Here is a 24,143-nt window from a genome sequence, read left to right as displayed (position 1 = left end):
TTACCAATTGATTAAGATGTTGGCGTTGTTTCTTCCACCTGTGTAACTGCAGTAAATTAATGATTAGCACAGTCTCTGAAGTGGAAGTGGGGATCAGAGCAATGTCAAGTGGAAATACGCTTTCTAACAATGAAGAAAATCGAGATGGATGCATCATGTGATTACCAAGTTTGACCAGTAATGTGAAATTAATAGGTTTCTGATTGTTTATTTATATGAATTGAGGTTATGAACTTAATTGGCTGATATGCATCAATCATTGTTTTATAGCTTTACAATGCTATATACTTCCTGTCAATCACGTTTTAATTCTGTGAAATGCAATTTCTTCACCCCGCTCTTCAAATCAAAACTATAAATAAGATCAGGAACTGTTATTTTTGAATCACAAAAGAGATCTTCACATACAGAAAGTTCTAGAGCCACAAGTTGATCTTACCATAAACAAACTTAGAGGCTTTCATCCCAGCTAGATTAGTGATCATTTTTCAATTATTGTAATGTTATTTTACATGGGTTGGAGTTTGTATTCTTAAAAGGCCACACATCTATCCTTTATATAAGGAATTATACTACATAGTTTGATGGATGTAATGTTTCTATCCTTAGAACTCTCTGACTTGTAGTCAGTGTCATTGGAGATTCATTAATGCCACAAAATTTCTGTGTGGCTTTTTATCCCTTTATTTTTCTCCTCATGTCCCTGAAGATAAATAATTAGCGCTACAAAAATACAAAATCCTGAAGTACCTCTTTTGAGTGGCCACTGTTCAACTGAGAGCATGGGTTGTCAGGTGGAGAATTACTTGGCTGAATTGACAATGGCTAATCCTATGTACGCTTCACATTCAGATGCACTGTCATACAAAATTTCCTTCAGAACGTTGGATTTCCCTTGAACATTGAATGTTTCCCCCGCCTCCCTCAAAGCTCTATGGAACATAAACTTATCTATTTCTGGTAAATTTCTTCTAGGATCTATTTTGCATTCCTGCACAGGATACAAGTTGAAGTCGTTTTTTAACCTGTAAAATGAACATTTTCGTCTCTCTAGCTGGGTTCATTGGAAGGTTTTATGTTGTACCAATCACTCTTACTTTCGATCTCTAAGCTTAGCAATCCAATTTCCTGACTGCGCACAAATTGGAAACTACTTTGCTGTGCTTAGCCAGACTCTACTATAGAGTGCTGTGAAAAGTAGTTATAGCTTAAATAGCAGTACTACGTGGTGAATCAATTTGTTTTCTTTCTGTTTCAGGTAAAGGGGTATTCTGTGAAAAGTTACTGAGTTTAGACAAACAACTGGCTGAGTCATGTTTCGATGAAGCTGCAAGATGTGGGCAACCTCTGGTCTGTGGTCTGTATAAGTGAGTAAATCCTGCCCAAAGGGATCATTGCTGGAATTCCATTTATATAGGTTGTTTTATTTGTAACTTATTTGCTAAATTAAAGAGTGGGTGCAACCGTCTCTGGCTTAAATGTATTGCCCAGTGTGGTACAAAAAATGAAGACCCTCAACTTGTTCTCAGCCTCTGCGTAGCTCCCTGATCTTAGCAAGGTAAAGGAATGGGAAAGGAATAATTCAGTTAGGAATCCTGGTCCTGATCACATCTAGGAAGTGCATGTATATGTGCACGTGCTTGTGCCTCCATCAGCTAGACAGCTTCAGCAATAATGCCTCCCGAAATTTTGTGATTTACCTGGTTTAATCTTGGAAAATGATGGTTTACATGGGGTACTGGACGTTGCTGGGTCGCGTGTGGCCATACCTCAGCAAAAAGATTAAAAGGAAATTAGGAAGAAAAGATAACAAGCAGGGAAGCCTGATATGTTATTTGTAAGAATGTTCCCAAGTCATGTGATATTGTTGATGTTTGCAACATGTTCTCCCATGTGACTTCTTTCTCCTACTTTTGGAGCAAGTGATCTTGGGAATTTGAGTGGATTTTTTAGTTTCCAAAACGCAGTTTTAAACAATTGTTTGCTATTTTCCTATAATAAGATCCTTTGTACCAATGTGTTATTAGAAGTAGACTCTTCTCTTTGGCATTAATATCTCTTTTCTGTGTCTGTGCAGACGTTTTGATCCAGCCGTGCAGTTCTTGTATAAGAAGGTTCACAATAAGGCTCTAGGGAGGATTCAGCGTATAGTCAGTGTCAGTAGAACCTTCCCATCTCCATCTCTAACCTATATCAAAAAAGCAGGTATGGACTTGGAAAAGTAAATTACAAACAGGTTAGTTCTGCGTATCTGCAATTCTGTTGAAAAAATGATTTGGAGAAACAAATTTGAGGTAAAAAGAAAAATGCTGAAAATATGTAATGAAGCACAAAACATTGGCGATATCTGAAGGTCTCAACATTTATAAAAGGGTAACACTTCTGATGACAACCGGTTTATGATGTATCATTAACCTGTATTAATGGTTTTCACTGGATGTTGGACTCCATACGTATTTCTTCTGTCATTGTAAGAGTTATTCTGTGGCAATTTGTTTTTTTTTAAACTCCTTTTTACAATGTATGTGACCATTATCCACTGCATTTCATTAGGCTTTATAAGTAGACTTCTAACAATAATTGACAGGGAACTGTGTGTTCCTGCTGTCTGTTGCTAATAGATAAGGTGCAGTCCCATCTCTCTCAGTCCCGCCGTTTTTGCTGTATCAGCACACTAGATACGGACGGTGGTGGAAAATCTGTTTGTAAGTAACCGTTTATTGTAGCAGTTGTTAAATTATTGCATACAGGTGATAACTTGACCCGAGTAAAACAAACCCCAGAGCCACTTGCATTCTCATCATGCGGTAATTACTGTATTAGAGTTATGCTCCACAGTAAAGTGTGAATGGTGAACAATTGGAATTGAACTTTGGCATCTGTATGTTACGTTGAATACATTGGCCATGTTAACATTTCTATTTGCCTTCAAGAGTGACTGGTCTATTTCTTGATGCCAGTAGAAATTACATAATCCAGAGGCCAGTGGATAATCAGATAATTAGCATGCTTAGTTCATATCTGATCTCTTGTTGTGATTTCAATATCACCTGAAGGAGCCAGTTATTCTCTCCCTGCTTTAGTGATCCTGACTTTTTCTCTGCCTCTCAGAAGCGATTACAATTATGCTGCAGTGGCCAGTCATGAATTCAACAGCAAACTTGATGTGCCAGTTGACTTTTTCCCCTCCGTTTCTTAACTTGCTCTGTATTTCAAGGTTGAAAGAGATTGAAATCTGTTCAGACTTTTTTAATCTTGTGCTGTTTCAACCGTTTCTGTTGCTGAAACCCGCTCAAGACTCTGAAATGCTATGTGCATTGTCTTATTATTGTGGCTACCTTACTTGTGTGAACAAATCCATCTGAATTGTTCTTTTTCAACAGGTGGGATATTCTACGATGGTGTAGTACATGATCTAGATACTGTCTGCTGGCTACTTGGCGAAAATGCTCCAGATACCATATTCTCATTGGGTCATGCCTTCTGCCAAGGTAGAAACTGGTTGAAAGTTTAACAAACAGTGCTTGTAGCAAAGAGCTTGTCTGCAAGTGGAAAGGGGAAGTATCTTCACAATAACAGATTTAAATCTGTTTCACCCAGTTCATTTCTTGGTCTGATTCATAAACTCGAACCTGATAAATATTTTCTGATTAAACTTAAGTATTAATGTGGAGAGGGGGTAAGGATAGATGTGTTTTTGACTTGTGAAAACCAGTTGATCTTCCGTGCACTTCATTTAGGGACTGTGTATTTTAGATGTGTTTCGTATCGGTTTGTCCTTAGTCAGGCACCATGTAAAAGGTCATTGGACAAGGTAGTGATAAAATGATAATGGTACTTGACTAAAGTTCAGACATTGTGGATTTGAAAACTCCTAACGGCCGCTGGAAAGTTTGAGTTCAATTAACAGAATCCAAAATTGGATGTAAAGGTGACGTAACCACTGATGATTGTCATAACAACCCATTTGATTCACTAATGCCCTTTAGAGCCGTGAATCTGTCATCCTTACCTGGTCTAGCCAGCAGTCATGTGGTCAACTTTAAACTGCCAGCTGAAATGACCTAGTAAGCCATTTAGTTATTTCAACACAGCTACAAAGGCTGATAAAAGGAAAGAAACAGGACCAACCACCACTGATCAAAGCACTAGAAATGACAATGGCAAACTTGGCCTTGTTGACCCTGCAAAGCCGTCCTACAAAATTGAGAGAGCCGTCCCACTGACGAGTGAAGCAGCACTCTGATATTGCCATACTCGTGGAATCATACGTCACAGTCACTATCCTGGATACCACCATTATAGTCACCAGGTATGTCCTATTCCACCTGCAGGATAGAGCACCAGACATGAAGATACATTGTTACACAGTCTGACCCAGAATTGCCTTGAGAATTTTGAACATTGACTCCAGACCCTATGAAATCTTATAGCTTCAGATCAAGCATTCAACGGGACAGATTTTGACCACATTTAACAGCTTAGAACTGGGCCATCAGCAGCAGCAGAATTGTAATCATTTTTAATCAACCAATTCAGAACTGTTAGGGTACACCTCCCGTTCAGGTGAGACATGAATCTAGACCTTCTAAACCAGAGTTAGAGACACTACTGTTGCACCACAATGTCAGGTTCGTTTTCAGAGACCCTCATGGACTTGCTGCAATAACAAGACACTGACCTGTTTAGAAAAACACAAATCCTTTTATTACCAAGCAAGTACAAGCTGGAGAATCACTGTACTTAACCCGGCACAGAGTGCAGAGTCTCGCAAGTGATTCTCCCCGAGCAGTGGACAGTCCCCGCTTTTAATACCTTACAAAAGACATGATGCATAAAACAGTTTCACATTTTACAATGACATGAATCATGAAACAATTAATACGACAGACAAAGACAGGATACCAAACAATTATTACATCAAGGACATAAAAGACCAGGATATAATATCGATTGCTAGTGAAGTGGCTGCTAATGGCAGGAAGCGATTTCAAGTTGTTATCGGGACAGCTTGTGATTTCAAGTTGCCGGTGTGTCTGGCTAGAACAAAGTCAGTGCCCTGGCCCCTTTGTCAGCGACAGAAGGTTACATGCTTTAGAAGTCTCAAACCTTTACAAATATTCCTTACTTAACCTTATTTGAAACAGTTTAATTCTAATTTTATTCAGTCAGGAAGCTTAAGACAGTGTCTGCATACCGATGTGCGGGAAGATAAGGAGTTACAAAAGTTTTACACTGAATTCCTAGCTGGGCAGGAATCTTCAGGGCAGTGCCTGCATACCTATGTGTAGGCAGATACAAGACATTGATTTCTATACTTCTATAAATTAATGAGATGTTATCCTATTAACATCTCAACAAGACCTTCGAATTATATTCAACCACAGACCACAGCCCAGAATCCTGTGAATGATAAACTTCCCAGTTCGCCATTACCATCAAGCTGGGAGATCAGCCCTGTTCAATGAAGACTACAACTGGCATTCCAGGAGCCGCACAAGGTATAAAAATGAGTTATCAGTCTACTGAAGCTGCAACACAGGAATGCTTGTCTGCCAAACAGAATAAGCAGTACACAAGGCAAGGCATCTCTGCAGCCAGCTTATCAGATCTAAGCTGTGCTGTATTGCCATATCCATTTGTGACTGACGGTGAATAATTAAACAACTGATAGATGGTGGAGGAGGAGGTTCCATTTGGCAGTGTGTGGCATCAAGGACCCCAGCCAAAACAGGAGTCAGTGGGAATCAGGGGGAAAAAAAAACTTATCGGTGGTTGGTCCCATACCTACCACAAAGGAAGATTGTTGTGGTTGTTGGAGGTCAGCCATCTCAGTCTGAAAACATCACTGCAGGAGTGCCTCCATCTTCAGCTGGTTCATCAGTGAATTTGCCTCCATCATGAGGTCGGAAATGGGGATATTCACTGTTGATTACGCTATGTGCAACATCATTCAGGTTTGGACTGGCAAGTAATATTCAAGTTTGGCAATGACTATCTCTAAACAGAGAATCTGATTATCGCCGTTTGGTTCTTAATGGCATTACCATTGCTGAATGCCCCACCGTTGACATCGTGGGAGTTATCATTGACTAGGAACTGAATATTGTGTGTCCTAAAAAAGTTCAGAGTCTGGGAGTTCTATGACAAGTAATTCCGCAGAATCTGCCAGCAATTACAAAATATGTCAGGAGAGTAATGGCACACTCTCTATTTGTTTGAATGGATTCAGCTCGAACAACACTTGAAAGCTTTATACTATCTAGGACAAAACATCCTGCTTGATGTCCACCCATCCACCACCTTTGATGTTCTCTCCCTTCGTGTTGCTGCACAGTGGAAGCAGTGTATACCATCGTCTACAGGATGTGCTGTAGTAGCAAATCCAGGCGGCTACCACAGCACTTTCCAACCTCTGACCTCTAACCCTTAGAACAGTTACAGCTGTTGCATGTTGAAAGAGCTCCTCTGAGCACACACCTTCCTGGCTTTGAACTGTATCGTCATTCCTTCGCTGTTACTGAGTCCAAATCCTGTAACTCCTTTTCTAACGGTATTGTGTATGTACCTACTCTTCAAGAGCTGTAGTAGTTCTTGTCAAGGGCAGTTAAGTAATGAGCCATAAGTGCTGGCTAAACCAGCAATGCCCACATTCTATAAACAACTAAATTTTTTTTAAGATGTGTCGTGTCACCATATGTTAGTTGTTCCCACTAAATGATCAATTCCACAGATTGAAAGTTTAATCGCTTCCATAACCAATTCAATGACACTTTGAACTGGGAATGAAATCCAAGTTCTTCATCTTGTAAAAAACCAACATGTTCACTAATTCCCTTCATGAGTCTGCTCCCTTACATCCATTCTGACCCATGTATGACACTTAATCTGCGTTATGTGCTTGATTCTTAATAACCTCAACCTAACTCATGATGGATAATAAATACCACTGTGTCAGTATTACCAACATCCTAGGAATGAGTTATACCTTCGTAAGAATACACGAAACAGTCCATTTCCATTGCATACGTGAAAATGAGAAATGTTGGCCTCAAAGCCTTTTGGAACTGTTGATGGGCGTGGAATATTAAAGTATGACTAAGTAACAAACAATGCTAGTAATTTAATTCCCAAAGTAGAGAGCAGTACTATTTAATGGACTGATCCAGCCCTCTTTCCTGCACAACTTTAGATTGTAAAATCAGTAGAAGTGAAAACTTTTATTTCTTTCATGCCTTTCATCTCTTCAAAAGTTCCAAAATTCTTCCAGCCAGTTGTTTATTTTTTGAGGTGTAGCTGCTATTGCAATATGAAAAGCAATTCTTTGTTGATTGTGTTCCTTATCTGCAGTATGCTAGTGATCTCAGAATCTGTATTAGTGATGGGAAACAAACAAAAATAGAAATTGCTGGAGAAACTTAGCAGGTCTGGCAGATTCTATGAAGGGAGAAATATAGTTTTGAATCCAGTGACCCATCTTTGGAATGAAAGATTCTGTATTAGTGATGTTGGCTTTGAGATGAAAATTGACCAGGAGACTGGGACGCCCTGGCTTTTTGAATTGGTACCACAAAAGCTTTTATATTCATCTGATATGGTAGATAGCACCTGAAAGGTAGCCCTGGGAACAGTACAACACACTCTCAGTACTGCATTGGCACTGTCAATGTAGATATTATGATCAAATACCTGAAGTGGGACCTGAAATCCACAGCCTTCTCACTTTGTGACAAGAGAGTTACCTGCTGAGCCCTTCCCAAACAGTAAAAATACATATTGAATAACATTGGCTCATTGTTGAAGAGGAGAAAACAGTATTTCTCCTCATTGCTGTTGAATGTCCCCTAATGGGATGAATGTATGTGAACATTTGGAGAAGCCCCTCATAGTAGAATGACCTGCTGATACTAAGTGGCATTGTGTGGGAAGAATTGTCACATATTGTGATAATTTATGGTGCTTGCAGTTTTTGGACCTTGACACCGATGAGAGTCGGCATCTTCAGAGGAACAAGAGATACGTCGCTGGGGGTGAGGTGAAAGAATAGTGAAATGTCATTTCCTGCATAGCACTTGGCACTAAACTCTAATTGAGGGTTTAGTACATGACTCCCGACCATCACAGGCTAAATGTTATTATCTCCTCTTTATATTTACCACTGTTTAAAATCCTGTCAAACATGTTGTGATTTTGCCAGTTTTTAAACTTCCACGAGCATATTATGTGTGTGCACATATGTCTGATTCAATGATGTTTGCCACAATGTCTATACTGGCAAAGAACACAATTTTTAAGAAGGGTGGTGTAAAAATAAATCTTCCTGTTTAAAAAGATGATGTGAATGAATGCCAGGAAATAAATGATAGAGATTAGAATTCTAAAAGGAGAAAGAGGCAGCTACCTTTGAGATGAATGCAGTTGTGTGAAATATGTAGAGGTTAATTCGATTTCATTTTCTACTCCTGACAGATATTGCAACTCTTAAGGATGCTGACACAGTCTCAGTTAGCATGAAATTTGCCAGTGGTGCTATAGTTACGCTTGATGTCAGCCAGCATTGTACACGCAGCATTGACCACAGGTTGGAGGTAAGTCATTACCTTATTGACAGCGAATATTTGTTACACTTAAACCTTTGATTATTCTTTTATAGTCTCTCACTGTGTGTTCTGTTAACCCTTTATTTATTTATTGTTTCCATGTGCCTCCACATTACTCAGCCTGAAAATACTGTTTCTATAGTTGGTGCAGTTTTCACAATGCTGGGTTTTGTTTGTGAAGAAGCATCTTAGCAGTCAATTCTGTGCTCATCCTACACTGCTTACTGGGTAACCATCAAGGGTAGAAACAGTTTCAAATTGTTTCCCTGCTAAACTTGGCACTTTAGGAAAGCCGGTGCAATTATTATTTTTACTGCTGCATATTACATACAAAATCTAATTTGAAGCTTATCCTATTGGAAGTGCTATTTACCGTGTGTGTGTGTGCGCGCGCGCGCGTGCTAACCAAATTTGGGGCTCGGATTGGTGGTAATGTTCCCACCTTGAGAAGTAGTATGAAACATGTTTAAATGGCATGTATTTGTTTTTGAATCTTTTAAGGTTCATGGATCAGAAGGAACACTAAGGATGGACAATCAGAGTGCCCTTGGAATAACTGAACAAGGCACACCAAGACCCGTATGCTCCCAATTTCATTATGACCGATACAAAGATGCTTATAGAGATCTGATTAAACACTTCCTCAAAACTCTGAAAGGTTAGCATGTTGCAGATCTGTATTTTCACTTTGGATTGTGATAGTAATTTATTCATAAGTTTTTTTTCTGAAGAACGGTCCCGACCCAAAATGTCAGCTTTCCTGCTCTTCTGATGCTGCCTGGCCTGCTGTGTTATCTTATGAATTGATTAGTTCATCAGTAATCCAGAAACCAAGGATGGTTTTTTTTTTCAGAAGATTCAAGGTCCTGACTAGATCTGGTGCTCACCAAATTGTCTGTCATCTACTGAATTAAGTCTCCCCTTGGTTTCAATGTGTAACATTCTGATTTCTAGCCAGAGGGTTTGTCGGTTCCAGCCCCACTGCAACATTTATGCTCATAATTTAACTAGGTACCTCATGGCCTGCTGAATTTTCGAGATGCTGTCTTTTGTGTGAAATTCAATCATTTAAGCTAAGGTTAAAGTGAATATAAAAATTCCATGACGTATTTTTGTGAAAGAATTTTCCCATTAACAGTTGTTGACCAGTTGTTTATTTGTTGGGTAAATCTTACTGTGAGCCATTGGCTGTGCATTTGAAAAGAGCAACTTTATGAAGAGTTAAATGCAGCTGGAAGATTTGCCTAGCTTATGCCAGGGAATGAACCTCCACAATGAAAAAACAGTTGGAAATTAAAGATACCTAGACTGTGAAAGAAAAATAATGGAAGCAAATTTTTGGAAACTAGTGTCATTTTGGACTGGTTCTGGGATAATTGAATATCTTGATGGACAGTGTAAACAATATCTGCAAAATGTGTTTTTGGTAGTGTTAAGCCAAAAAAGGCAACGTGCTGTTTTGTGATTAAGTATAATTTGCCCACAAAATAGTGTTTAGTTCATCTCTCATTTTTTTATTCCTTTGTTATAGTAAGAGTCTTAAAATGTCAAATTGTGTCATTGCATTTTTTGTAAGATATTAACTGGAATAATGAATTTATTTATAAATCTTGTCAGTTGCGAGGAAATTGTAATACTACTTAAACCCTGGATTTCTTGACACCATAATTTCCCAATTTTTCCCTCTCTTTCCTTTAAATTTGAAAATTCTGGAATTTGCATTTTTTTTCCCCACCTTATCCAAGTTCTAGCAGTTGAAAATGATAGACTGAGAACATCACAAATGAGTCTTACCCTCACCATGTCTGTAAGCATATTTCCAGAGTAGATCACTCCAAGTTGATCCAAAATCTTCTTATTGGCTTGATAAATGCATACCAAGCTCCCTAATACCTTAATGAGAAAATATATCTTTATTTGTATGTACAATATACCCCCTATATCTTTAGGAAGGCCTATTCTTAACTGAGTTTGAATCATTTCCCAGCAAAAGTATTCTTTGGAGGAAATGGAGTAGAAAAAGAAAGGCTTGAATTTTACAAAAAAGCTCGTTTCACAACTTCAGGACATCCCGAAGTACTCCACGGATCATGAAGCAGTTTTAAAATGTAGTCACTGTTTAATTGGAACTGTAGCAGGCAGTGTGTGTATAGCTGTCTTATATTAACCCCAGTGCGATAATGATCGGATCGTTTGATTTAGTGATATTGGTTGAGTATGTAACAAGGCTAGAATTCTGCCCATCCTTGAAATAGTGCCACAGGACTTTTTATGCTTATTTGAGGAGGCAGGCACAATCTTGGTTTCACATCTCGCCCTATAATTTGCCGATGTGAGACTCCCTCAGCATTAGCTTAAATTTTGTGTTCCCAGTCTCTGGAGTGCTATTTGTACCCACAGTGTTCTAACTGAAAACATCAATAAGTGAGCCACAGCTGATAGACGAAGAATGAGTTGTGTACAGGAGTGCCATCTTACCATTCCCCAACCCCAAGGAGTCCCTTCCTTCAGAAGGACAGAGAAGAGGCGGGGAGGAGCAATACAGATGGTGGTGGGCACTGGACTAGAGCTCTGGGTTTGACAATTGTTTTGCTTCCTTTGGAAATGACTTTGTTTTTGATTGTTTGATCTCCTCCCTCAGGGAAGGAAGAGCCATTTATCACCAAGGAGAACTTCTTGTGGACAATTCAGGTTGCAGCGGCTGCAGAACAGTCTTGGAGGAACGGTTCAGCAGTGGATCTGCGGAATGAAGCCCTTGATGGCACTGTTATTAAAACTGAAGTGCCCTGAAAGAAACAACAAATGCCAAGAGGTTGAAGACCATGTTTACTTACAGTCTGCAGCAGTAACTCATTGGATTTGGGGGCGGGGGGAGCAGTGAAGAAATAAAGTGAGCAGAGAGCTGTTTCATCAACTGTTCATTCCTCTTGTGAACCAATATTTCTCAAGGAGATGTTTTATTCCGAGTAGTGGGTTGAACTGATAGCAAGTAGATCAGCCTGATGTGAGTGTTAGAGAGGGTTCGGGGATGAGCAGGGACAGGATGTTTGGAGGCATGAGTTAACCCGCTGTGCAGGCTTGATGCTGCAACATCCCACTGAAAACGTGTTGCCATACTAACACTCAGCAGTTGGCTACATCCCAAAATTGAATGTTGCACAGGAGAAAGTGGGAGCTCCAACATAAATGTCAGAAATACCTGTAGGATCATTAGAAACCTGTTCTATCTCCCTCCCTCCCTTCTAGCCCTCCAGATCATTACTGCATTTGCCCATTTCATGTGCTTTTCAGCAGTGACTAACAGATGACTTTTCTACCCATTGTCTACCGATGAGTGTTTTGAACTTGAGAAAAATACAGATGGAATTTGGGTGCTTTAGTGTAGGTGAGGCCCTCCCAACAGTACATCAGGGCTGTGAGTGAAGGTTGTCTTTAAAGGCCTAGGTTAAATATCTATTTGTTAGTCGATCATGGGGTTAATTTAAGAAAAACTACCCTTGAATTAGAAGCATATTTCCATATAATTTACTGATCTGATGGCCTTTCGGTAACATGAATACTTACCGATATGATTCGGTGTTTGCACGAAATTTTACTGTACTTCAGATGCAATACTGGCATTTTTACAATCGCTGTAATTTAATTAATTTAAAATTTGGCCTAACGTAGGTTGAAAAGGCAATTTATTTAGAAATATAAGTGCTTTTATATTTGTAATTATTGGACAGTTTAGGATTGCTTCTAAACATGAATACAATTGCTGGATTCCTACCAATGACACAGCTGGCGTTGGGGGGTAGGGTTTGGTCACTTAAGAAGAAAGTAACTCCTTTTATAAGCAAATGACTTCGAAATGAATGGCGATTTTTATTTAAAACTGCACACTTTTTAATAGATGTAGAGAATATTCTTCTTTTTGTCTAAAATGCATTGTGTGAATACAGCAGATCTTAAGTTCACCCATAATGTTGCGTCACCATTTACATTAACAATTCAATGGGTGGTGGAAGGGCGAGGTTCAGAGCAAGAACAAACCAGCTTTCGTCGTCCAAGACACACATCCTGGGCCCGTGCCAGTACTTAAGCCAGAGTGATCAGAAACACTGGAATCAAAATCAGCAGAAAAAGCCTGTCTGTCTCAACAAACTACAGTGCATTTTCAGAATTACATTGGCGTTTCCACTGTGTTGCAACTCAAGAATCTTCTTGGATCAATAGATTCCGCAAAGTCTTTTGTGTGACTTCTTTTCAAGGTGAAATCTGGAGTTGATGTTGGGAGAGTGTTTTTTGCAAAGATGTGGAAGAATAGCTTGATCACGTAACAACACTAAAAGCTATTGCCTAATGAAGTTAGATATCGAACTTTGATATAAGTATGCGCTAGCATTTCAGTTAGGTCACTGGGCTATTTCATTATTATGTTTTTCTCATGGGATGTGGATGTTAATTTTTGCCTGTTATAATTGCCCTTGAACTAGATTAGGGCGTTTTCAGAGGGAAAATAAGATTCAGCCACATCTTCTGTGGGCCTGGAGTCATATGTAGGCTGGACCAAAGGATGTCAGATTTACTTCCCTGACGGTAATGACTGAATAACACAGGTTTTTACAACAATCACTGACAATTTCATGGTTACCGCTGCTGAAACCAGCTTTTTATTCCAGATCTTACTAATTGAATTTAAATTCCACAGCTGCCATGATGGGAGTTGAACCTGTGTCCCCAGAGCTTTAGCTTGGATCCCTGACTGAAGTTCAACATGTAGCTGATAATTTCGAGCAGGATTGTTGCCCTGATTTCCATATTTTGCAACAGCGTTACTGCAGGGATAGGAGATCAGCAGTCTGATATTTCGTTCAGAAACCAGTGTACGCAGTCCCCTTGTGAGAAAGCACTGACACTAAATATGGTGGAAGAGAAGGGAATCAGGATTAGTTGCTATCTAGAAAAACAAAAAAAAATGTGGATGCTGGCCTGGTGGCATTTGTGAAGAGAAAGCATAATTAATGATTTGGGCCAATTGACCCTTCCGAACTGCTATCTAACTTGGATCTGAAGATAATGAGAAGATTAACTTAATTCCAGGCTCTGAAGTGACCAATGCAGATTGTGCAATCACTGCTGGGCAACTGGCTCTATTTCGTCATTGGAGACTACATTGATCATTCCAAGTATTTAAGAATGAATACAATTTGCAACATATAGTGCAGACCAAAATTATAATTCCCATAAATAATTAAAACCTATATAATTGTGATAAACTTTATGTCCACAGGTCTAATGTCCTAAATTTTCCTTTTTACAGTGATCTTGGTGTCAAGTTAATAAACCATCTTATTAGAGATTTCATAATTGGAGTTGTGTAGATTTTGTGAGATGTGACTAAACCTTTTGCTCCTCTAAGGATCATACCAGGCAACCTGAGATGCCTTCTTTGAATATTTGCACTGACGACTTGAGTGACCTTGGAATCAGAATAGCGTAGAACATAAGGATGCCATTTGGCTCATGGAGTCTATGGATTTTTGGAAGAAGAACCCAGCTTGCGGCTCTTTCTCTGTATTACTTTTTTTTTCTCTTTCAGTATTTACTCAGTTTTTTTCAAAATTTACTTTTGAATCTGTTCCCACTGTCCAGTTCAACATTGCATTTCCAAATTCTAAGCCACTCATGAAAAATCATATTTTTTTCAGCCTGTGTTGCTTTTGTAAGGGCATCACCTCTAACCTCTGGTCATCAGTATTTCAACCTTTAAAATAATTTATCTTTATTTACTTGATATAAATGATTTTGAACACCTCTATTAAATTTCCCACAGACCTTTTAAATGATCTTCAAACCCAGTCTGGTTGATGTGATCTCAACTACTTCAAACTCCATTTTTAATTCATCTTTGTTCTCTGATTTTTAACTGTCGTGATGTCTTTTGTAGTTGTTCATAATTTTTTTTGTCCAAAGTAAATAATTTTAAGCTCCTTTCATTTATCCATTTCTAAGCCTGTGTACTTTTTAAAAAAGAAATATTACGAGGATGCAGATATTTTCACTAGGCCCATAGATACATAATTGACAGGAACAGAGTGAATTGAAGAATGAAAGTAACAGTTCCTGATGTTTTGAAGATCTCTAGCCACTTCCCAGCCCATTCCTACTCATCCTTGAGCTCTGATTATTCTGGTGGAGTTATCCACAGCAGGTACTGGCTGCTGTGGAAACTTACTCAAATGGCTAGCCTTTTAGTGTGAACCTACATTGTGATGTAATCCAACTCTGCACCACATTTTTATGCTCATACCCTGTTGTTAGCAGAGATCAGTCGATAGCAACCAAGACAAGTGATTGAGATTTATTTTGTTTCTCATTTAAAGCTTTCTTCAGCTGAGAGTTTAAATCCAGTTATGTAGCAACTCAACTGCTTTATTTGCTTTGAATTTGGAACCTTTCTGCTAATAAAACAGCATTCTGTATAATGTAATGTCCTTATTCAGCTATTGTGGAAAAGTACAGTGCAGAACTTACATACAGTGATGTTTATGAAGGTGCTATGTCTGTGTAGGACCTCAGCCCTGCATCTGTTTCCCTTTATTTTGAGGTGATGCCCTCTCATCCTAGTTTCCATGATCTTATTAAATGGCAGGGCTGGCTCGAAGGGCCAGATGGTCTACTCCTGCTCCGAGTTCTTATGTTCTTATGTCTTGTGGCTATAGGGGAAATGGAACTTAAGATACTATTGAGTTAGTAGCCTAGGATGTCTTAGTGTGAAGCTATAATGTGTATTCTTCAGATATCAAAGCTATTGCCTGGCAGAAGCTCCAACTTATTATTATGCTTGTAATTCTCAGATGAACAAATGAATGAATTTATAAATTCAAAGTTACATTTATGTGACTGAACGTGTCATTTGTGGCCCACAATTATTGTTTTACTTTAGATTCTAAGATCATTTGGCTAGTGAATTTATTTTAATCATGGGAAGACAGTATGACCACTCAGATTAGTCAACTTGTTTGCCAAACAATGGAATAAATTTATTTTCCAAATATTGATAACTGTGTACAGTATGGAACAAGTCATCGAGCAAGTTAACATTGCTGGGAAAAAGTTGCCAGTGCACCTTGATAATATTTGTAACCATTCATTTATTAACATACTCTGCCTCCTGTTGCTGTGGCTTTTGCCACCTACTGTGTTCTAGGGATGTTGCTGAAACTGAGATTGAGAATTTTTGACATGATTTGAGGAGCAAGGGTCAGACACTGACAAGCTAATGTCAGTGTAGAATGTTCAGCTGCTCAAAATTTAGTCATGTTTCTTAAGACTGGCAAGGCTAGTACTGCAACATTGGCTGCTTGCTTTTCTTTGTTGTACCTTTTCTCCCTCCTCCAAATCACCGGAAGTCATCTGGAAATGTGCATGTGTGAACCTGGAGATCACAGACTAAAAGGTTATTTATGCAGGAATGGGCATTTAGATCAGAATTTGAGCTTACCTGATCTTGTGTGTGCATAGTTGTCAGATCTGCCTCTCAAGTGGAAAATTTTCTCTTTTTTTTGCTAGATTCTACTGCCACCTAGCTTGAAGTTACCAAAAGCAATTCCAGCAGTCTTACAGTCACAACTTAGTGCACAACATTGAACTTTCTTCATCTCTGTAGCCAATTGATGTGCTGCATTTACCACTAATGTGTAGGTGCTAATTTATGTTAACTTTTCCTGATGACTGCAGGGGGAAAAAATGAATCTGTGACATCAGTACTGGAGTAGGAGACAGTTTTTCTACCTTTAGCATCCAGTATCAGCATCAAATCTTCACAAAGTCCTGTGTAGATTGTACATCAACTCATTTCCAGCAGAGGAACACTATTTCTGTTTCTCATCCACCCCACACCCACCAAAAACAGCAATCAGCACCACAAATGCTCCTTTTTAAAGGAGTCTGCAATGAAACTGAAAGATCCTTAAACTAACACAATCCCATTTCCATAAACTCAGTAGAATCTTACACAACTAAGGGGGAGATGTAGTAAGTTTTATTTGACACCATTTCTTGCAGTGTCCACTGGTCGCTGAAACATTTCATTTTAGGGCCCTTGAAGTTTATGGAGAATGAAAACTTAACTCACAAATGGGCTGGATCTGACCCTGTTTCCCTGTGATGTAAAAGGAATGTTTTCGTCTTTCCAAGGTTTTCTTATTACAGCTGAAGAGGATTTTGTTTTGGCGCTCAAACTGATTAGCACCCTACTGATCGTCTTCCAGTCAGCCACCTAAGTATTTATTTAAAGGAATGATTGCTTTCCCTTCCTACCACATAAGTTATAGATTTGTACAACAGTTCTCTGAAAATGAGCATTGATGGGATGTGTCTGTATTACCAATAGGTTTTCTAATCAAATGATGAAGATGGTAATGCTGCTTTTGAAAACAGCAGTGATATTTTGTGTAAAGTTATCAAAGTGCTTTGAAATCAGGCTCGAATTCCAGTTTGTGCTGTATTAGCTTATTTTAAATGCCAGAGCATCAGTGGCCTAAAGAAGGAAACTTCAATTACAAACTTTACTATTTGTTGCTATCTAATAATTTGGGTAGATGTGGCATAAGTAGTACTGTCACTGGACTAGTAATTCAGAAGTTCACAAATTCCTAACTCATGGTTGCTGGTGAAATTTTTATTTAAAGCTATTATTATTGAGAAGTGTTCAGGTGCAGATTTCAGGAGAGGGCCTAGTTATAATGAGTTAAATAACTTGCTGACACACATTGTTTAAACAATCTGTTAAGGAATTATCTCTTCAGCAAGTACTGACGGTGAACTTATTTGTGGATCTCTACTGAGCAACCAAGAGGAAAAGCAGGAAAAAGAATCGAGTTTATCGTAATTACTATTTGTATATACTGTGCCACAATGTTGTAACGTTTAGAAAAAAGAGACCAGCTATGTTCTACACCTGGTATATATTACAATTTTATCCTGATCAATTGGTGCTATTTCACTACTGTAAAAATGAGTGTCATTACTGTAGCTGTGAAAAAGTTTCAAAGATGTCATTTTTAAAACAGAATATGTTTGGAAATTAGTGTTTGAGTTAATTTACAATGTTACCTGTTCAAACGCTACATTTATGTATTTTGGAGATTTTCTTCTTTGATTTCTACTTTTCACTGATTTTTAACAGCATTTGCTATATATAAGTCACTTTAAGGCAACGGTCTCCTTAGATGAAGATGACTGGTACTGAGTTTAACCTGAGAGTCTTCGCACCTCAAGTGAGTTTGAGAATGCAGGGCCTTCATGGTGACCTTTTGCTATTATGGAAATTGAACTCTCAATGGCATCACTCTGCATTACGAAGCCAACCTCCCCCCACCATATTTTTAAAAAATAATCTATAATCATTATTATTTTCCAATAGTCTTCCTTTTATTCAGATTAACCATAATCTATTTGTTTATTTGCTTTAATTTTTACACTAATAGACATAAATAAAATAATTTAAGGTGAAGGCATCTGAATATAATTTCACACTTCTTATCCATTCAGTCAGGACTGGATTTGAATCTAAGAATCTTCATTTACTAACTACTGAAGATTTTATGTGAAAGATTTAGTTAGTTTCAACTGCACATCAAATGGGCACAAAATGAGCCCATAGCAGAAATATGAAATTTTGTCCTAATTGTTCTCTAGGAACTCCACAAAATGGTCAGTACTAGTGGTACAATCTGATGTGGAGATAACATTTTTGAAGACTGAGGTTACACATTTGAAGCTGAATTGTGGCAGTTTATTTTGCTTTTAGGCTTGCTAAATCTGATGTAGGACTATGTGAAGAAGGTGGAGTACCTTAAATTTATAATGTTGCCTTAGCTAGCACAATATCCCTCACTTTAACATCAAAATCATACAAATTTATGGCATAAAAAGAGGCTATTTGCTCCATTGCCTCTGTTTTGGCCATCTAGCAGTCATCCTGACTAAGCAACTTTGTGGCTCTTGTTATGTAACCTTGTAGGTTGCACACTTAAGGTGCATATTCAAATACATTTTGACAATGTACAGGAAAAGGACCTTGTATTAGTAGGGAAGTTATCAAGTTTCATTTAAATAGCTTCTTATCCTCAGGACATCTGAAATGTTTGCATTAATTAAGTGCTTTCAAAGTATGTCACTGTTGTAAAACATAATGCGATTTGCACATTCCAAAATCCCACAAACAGGGATGTGATAACGACCTAATCTGTCTTTTAATGGTGGTTAAAGCTAAATCATGCTGGGAAGCTGGGGACAATTTCCCAACATTTTAAAATAGTCCCAAGACCTTATACATGCTGCAATCTATGTTGAGTGACTCCTCTTAGAAACTGTCTATCTGTTAAATACCTAACTGTACCAACTAGTAATGGCCACCAACAGCGGTAGAGAAAGGCAGTAAGCCACCACCTAATCTTTACCTCAAACATGAGTCAACACCTTTAGAATAGTAAATGGAAACAAAATCTGCTAAAGATAAAGTAATTTTTTTAAAAAAAAATCAATAAACAACATTGAATGTGGTGTTGTTGTCCAGAATTGTGTATTTATCCCACCAAGCTTCACAGCAAATACTTCATTCTTGTCAATGGATATTTCACCAAATTCAGGAACATCATATGTAATGATGTGTTTTCATGAACAAATCTGTTGAACACTGTTTCATAATTAAGGGGAAAAACACAAATTCATGGAATGAGGTGACCTATTCACTCATGAGATAGTTGTCTCAGAGAAATTCTAAGAAAACAGATATGAGAGATACAGGATCCATGTGCTTTATTGTGTTACAAAAATTTTTTGAAACTTAATTTCAAAGGATACATTACAAATAATAAAAAGTACACAGTTACAACTTGTTTGGAGTATAAGGTAACAATTTAATACTGGCTTAAAAAGCATTAGTTGACATTGAAACTTTTAAAATCTTAAATGTTTAAAGCAATAAAGTGCTTTAAATTGTTACTATTCAGAGGCATAGGGTCACAAGTGGCCAAAATATAATTTTACAATGTGCACCAGTTTGATTGAGAAAGAGCTCCTAGAGTGGGTCTGGGTGACTGCTATGAAAGTCTGTTGTTTTCAAAACTCTGGGAATATATTCCCAATGTTGACCACCTCCCACCTCTCTCCTCTTTTTTATTTGTTCCATCAGTTCTTTGTTGTGCTCAAACTTGATGGTGTTGTTTGCATTATACCTCACTCATTCTTTCTGAGTGAGTTCAGACTAGCAAATGGCAGGCTAATTCCAAAATATACAACATGACACCTGTTTGGAAAGAGGCAATAAAGCAGGGGCATTCGGAGTGAACCACTATGTCCTAACCTAAGTGTCTTTTGGCCAATAGTTTGGGTGTGATGGGTTCTGATTCTGCATGCCTTTAAGAGGGTGCTGGTCTAGATGAAGCAGAGATCCCATTCCATCAAAGTTAGTGGGTTTTATAGAAAATACTTAGTCCATGTGCTCTCCATGACTAATTTTGATTGTTGAAGTATTCAGAGAAGTTTTCCAGAGTATATAATGCCTTTTTGACCTCCCAAAGGATTGCACGTCTTGAGAAGGAGTCAGAAGTCATTTGTTATGATATGGCAGTGATGGAAAGGTTTGAAGGACCAGCTGTACTTTTCCTGTCTGATAATTCTGTACATTCACTGACCACGAGCAAATTTGTGTCTTTTCTTGTTTCAGAGCATTCATACTGGTTAACTGAATTCATAATATTCTGTCAGGGTATTCGTATAAAGACTGATTATATGCATGCTCGTTATATGGGTTTATGGTAATTAGAGTTGACTTTAGAATTTATTTCCAGTCAACTGAGTTAGGTGATCTCAAACGGAATGACAATAGGATTTGTATAATTAGTCTTTGCATTTTGGATGAGGATGACAGTCAGCCAAGATTGTTGGCTGAGGACAACATGGGGCTCAGCTGTAAATCCTGCAGTTGAATGACCTTTTGACATTCACCATCAAATCTCTCAAATCAAGAAATATCCCTTGGACTACAGGTGCGTTACCTTTGGATCAGGGACTCCAAGAGGTAGCTCCTTCAGGAGATGAGGGGAGAAATGTTATTAAGAAATCGATTTATTTGTAAAGGGATGAGTTACATTTATTTTCACTATTTATTAAATCTTATTATTTGCAAAAGGGTACTGAAGAACATGACAACACAGGTGAGTTCAGATTAAGGACATCAGGAACTGAGTGAAATTTAGAAGGCATTTTAACACTATTCAGTATGCTTAATCTCATTTTCTTTCCTGGAATACCTGATCCTGTCTGTCAACTGAAGGTGAGAAAATTGAATGGAAACATTCTATCCATCATCAACACAAATGTTTTTGGTCATGGTGCCACAGTGAAATTATTTATCTGCAACAATATGGTAAAATTCTCACAAGATCATTCAGAGGGGTTTATTTCGGAGGTGGGGGGATTTAAAGACTGAATCTCTGTTTGCCAATCAGTGCTTTGAGCTGTGGCATATGCTGCCTTTTTACTTGTCTCACCAAAACTTAAAAATATCTGTCAGATCAACTTACTCAGTCTGATCTTTATCGTGCATGAGTGAACAGATTTGCAGTAAACATCATTAAATATGTTCAAATAGAATCCCTACAGTGTGGAAGCACTGAGCCTCCAAAGAGAATCCCACTCAGACATCCATCCCCCTTGCCCAATTCCAGTAACCCTGCATTTCCCGTTGCTAATCCACCTAGTCTGCACATCCCAGGTCACTATGGGCAATTTAGCTTAGCCAATCCAACTAATTGGCACATCTTTGGACTGCAGGAGTAAACTGGAGCAGCCAGAGGAAACACATGCAGACAACAGGGTGAGTGTGCAATCTCCATAAAGTTGCCCAAGTGTGCAATTGAACATGGGTTCAGAGTGCTGTGAGAAATAGCATAGTTAAATAGTAAATTTAATTGCACCCCATTAACCAGTGACTTAAAAATAGTGTACAGATTAATTTGAACTTAGCAATTGATATGACTACAATGACAACATTGCACAACACTGAAAATCTCATTCTGCGCTGAAGGACAGCACAAGCTTCTTAACTGGAATGAGGAAGGGAGGGGAGTTGATCATTTCGTCTGCACAGCAACCTTAAACTTGCATTTGAGCTCTTTAAAAAAGTCTTGGGCAATATTCCAGGCACACCTTCCACAGAGAATTTCTGAGTGCCTATCCCAAGTTTGTTTATTTTGGAAAAGTAGTCCTTGTTTTTATCATCCGTCTGCTCCTCTCCCTCTACAAATGCAGTACTGTTAACATTTCCCTGTTTGATGTAGTATAGGGTTGGCAACTGTCGAGAATTGTCCGAGTATCCTAAGGTGAAATCTTTAAACTCCTGGACATTGCTGTGAATGGCCTGCAAATTAATGGGGCATTAATAAATTTTTTTTGAAAACTCTGAAGACTTATTGATGACGTATTTTGAAGATAGGTTGTGGGGAGGAATTTATTTGACCAGGTAACTCCACCTTCAATCAATGATCTTTTCTTATAGCTCCATTGCTCAACTTTTATAGAAGCCCAGATACCATATCCTATGCCAAAAACTTGAATACAGTTTTAAGAAGCCATTCTATTCTGAGCTCCATATTAAGTTTAATATATTTCAGACAGACTCAACTCTGATGTGTTAAGTAAACTGGACTTCAAAATCTGACCTATTTGCCTGCTGTGCTGTATTGGCTTTATGGAAGTTTAAAAGTACCTTAAATGTGAAAGGCCTGATGGTTGGCAAGCAAAACATAACCAATTCCCCTTCAACTTGTGCAGTGAAACATTGATCATTAATCAATGTTTTGAATTAATTTTACACATCAAAGATCAAAGTGGAACTAAGATGCTGTTCCTAGTCCCCAATTGTTCTTTCTACCTCCCTTTTCTTTCAGGTATTGAATTAGCATGCCCAGTTCTGAAATGGAGAGGGTTTAGAAATACTCAGTATCTTCATTAATTTCTGAAAGATACTAGAAAATCTAGTCAATTTTCACCTGTTGTCTTCCTTTCAGTGACAAACCCACTGTGTACTTCCAACATCTTTCAGTTTTCTTTCTTGAATCCACCATTTGCCCTTTATCTCATTTTCTCTATGAAGACACTTCAAGGAGCTCAGTACTTCTTACAACAGCACAGAAGCAAAACCACCTAGTTCTAGCTGTAATGTCTATACAACTCAGTTCTGTACCTACCACAGTTGGTTAGAAGACTCATGCAATAATACAAAAAAGGGGTAGAATTCCCTTGTACTCCAGGATGTGTTTGCTGCACAATACATCAGGAAATATATATGTGTACACACAATTTAATAAAATGGAATTTCTTGCTTTGCTCAAGAGCCAGCAATCCAAAGAATTTCAATTTTTAAAAAATCTAACATCTAAAATTCTGAAATTAATAGACTAGCGGCTGGAATGGAGAAGAGTCACGTAGAGGGTTAAATTTTGTCAAACAACACATTGAGTCTTTTTGAATGTTTTAAATTGGCAATCTTCAAACAAAGGAACCTTCCATTCAGTTATCCAAATACACATCTACGTGTATCATTGCAAGTCACAGTATGTTCTTGTATCTTTAAAATTACAATTTACAGTATCCCCCTGACTGCTATGTGCCTTCTCCCATGCCAAAACACAATTCAACTGCAATCTATTTATCCTTACGGTGCTGATGATTTAGTGGGTGCTGCCCTTCTGAATCTAACCTGTGTGAGGCTGGCAGATCTTCTAACTAAAAGATATCTTTAATATTTAGTCAATCAAGGAATGGCTAGTTGGTCTGGAGAGTGGGTGTTATAGTATTACAAAACCTTTGTCATTTATTCTGATAGTAAATTTTAAAATGCATGGGATAAGAATTGAGGATAAGATTTGTGTTTGTGCTTAGATTGATGTTTGTTTCTTGAGTATGTGAAGTTTTCAGTTGAATTAACAAATAATCGTATTCTTGGAATTCATTTTGCTTAAATAGTAACAGCAACAACAGTCGGTCCCATTTATACCAGCCCATAATAGGACATCACAAGGTATTTCACTAAAGATGAAGGGCATTATAGAAAATTTAAAGAAGTAACTGAAGTCTTGTCAAATAGCATTTGAGGAAAAAGGCATTGGTTTAAGTTAAGATTTCAAAGTTCTGAGCTACAATGATCAAAGGCAAGGAATGTGAAATAGTACTAATGCCAATAAGAAGCTGATCTAACCTCCTGAGGACAACAGATTTTAGATAATCAGAATTTAATATGGGATAGGATGCAAGTGGTTACAATCTGATTTTTGTAACATAATCGGGCTCTCAAAGGGGACTTGAGGTTAGAAAGGCATGGATGAAAATTTCAGCAACATAAAGCAGGTAACATTATGTAGAGGGCTATAGAATACTTAAATTATAGAACCCCCACAGTGTCGGAGTAGCCCATTCGACCCATACTGACTCTCCAAAGAGTATCCCACTTAGACCCACCCCCGCCTTACCCTATCCCTGCATTTCCCA

The 24,143-nt window shown here is 38.2% G+C and overlaps 1 protein-coding gene across 1 annotated transcript in view; it reads left to right on the top strand.

The window, feature by feature from the left end:
• LOC125466601 (uncharacterized) overlaps positions 1-19,253 on the top strand; it is a 34,826-nt gene extending 15,573 nt beyond the window's left edge. Inside the window, exons 4-9 of the mRNA XM_048561318.2 lie at positions 1,259-1,367; positions 2,078-2,205; positions 3,384-3,491; positions 8,470-8,588; positions 9,102-9,258; positions 11,242-19,253. Coding sequence (XP_048417275.1) covers positions 1,259-1,367; positions 2,078-2,205; positions 3,384-3,491; positions 8,470-8,588; positions 9,102-9,258; positions 11,242-11,390 — 770 coding nt within the window. The 3' untranslated portion in view covers positions 11,391-19,253. The remainder of the gene's footprint in view (positions 1-1,258; positions 1,368-2,077; positions 2,206-3,383; positions 3,492-8,469; positions 8,589-9,101; positions 9,259-11,241) is intronic.
• The last annotated feature ends 4,890 nt before the right edge of the window (positions 19,254-24,143 follow it).

The sequence above is a fragment of the Stegostoma tigrinum genome, chromosome 28, assembly GCF_030684315.1.
Source record: "Stegostoma tigrinum isolate sSteTig4 chromosome 28, sSteTig4.hap1, whole genome shotgun sequence".
Classification (NCBI taxonomy): Eukaryota; Metazoa; Chordata; class Chondrichthyes; order Orectolobiformes; family Stegostomatidae; genus Stegostoma; species Stegostoma tigrinum.
Note: the sequence above shows the minus strand (reverse complement) of the source record. Positions and strands in the feature narration are given on the sequence as shown.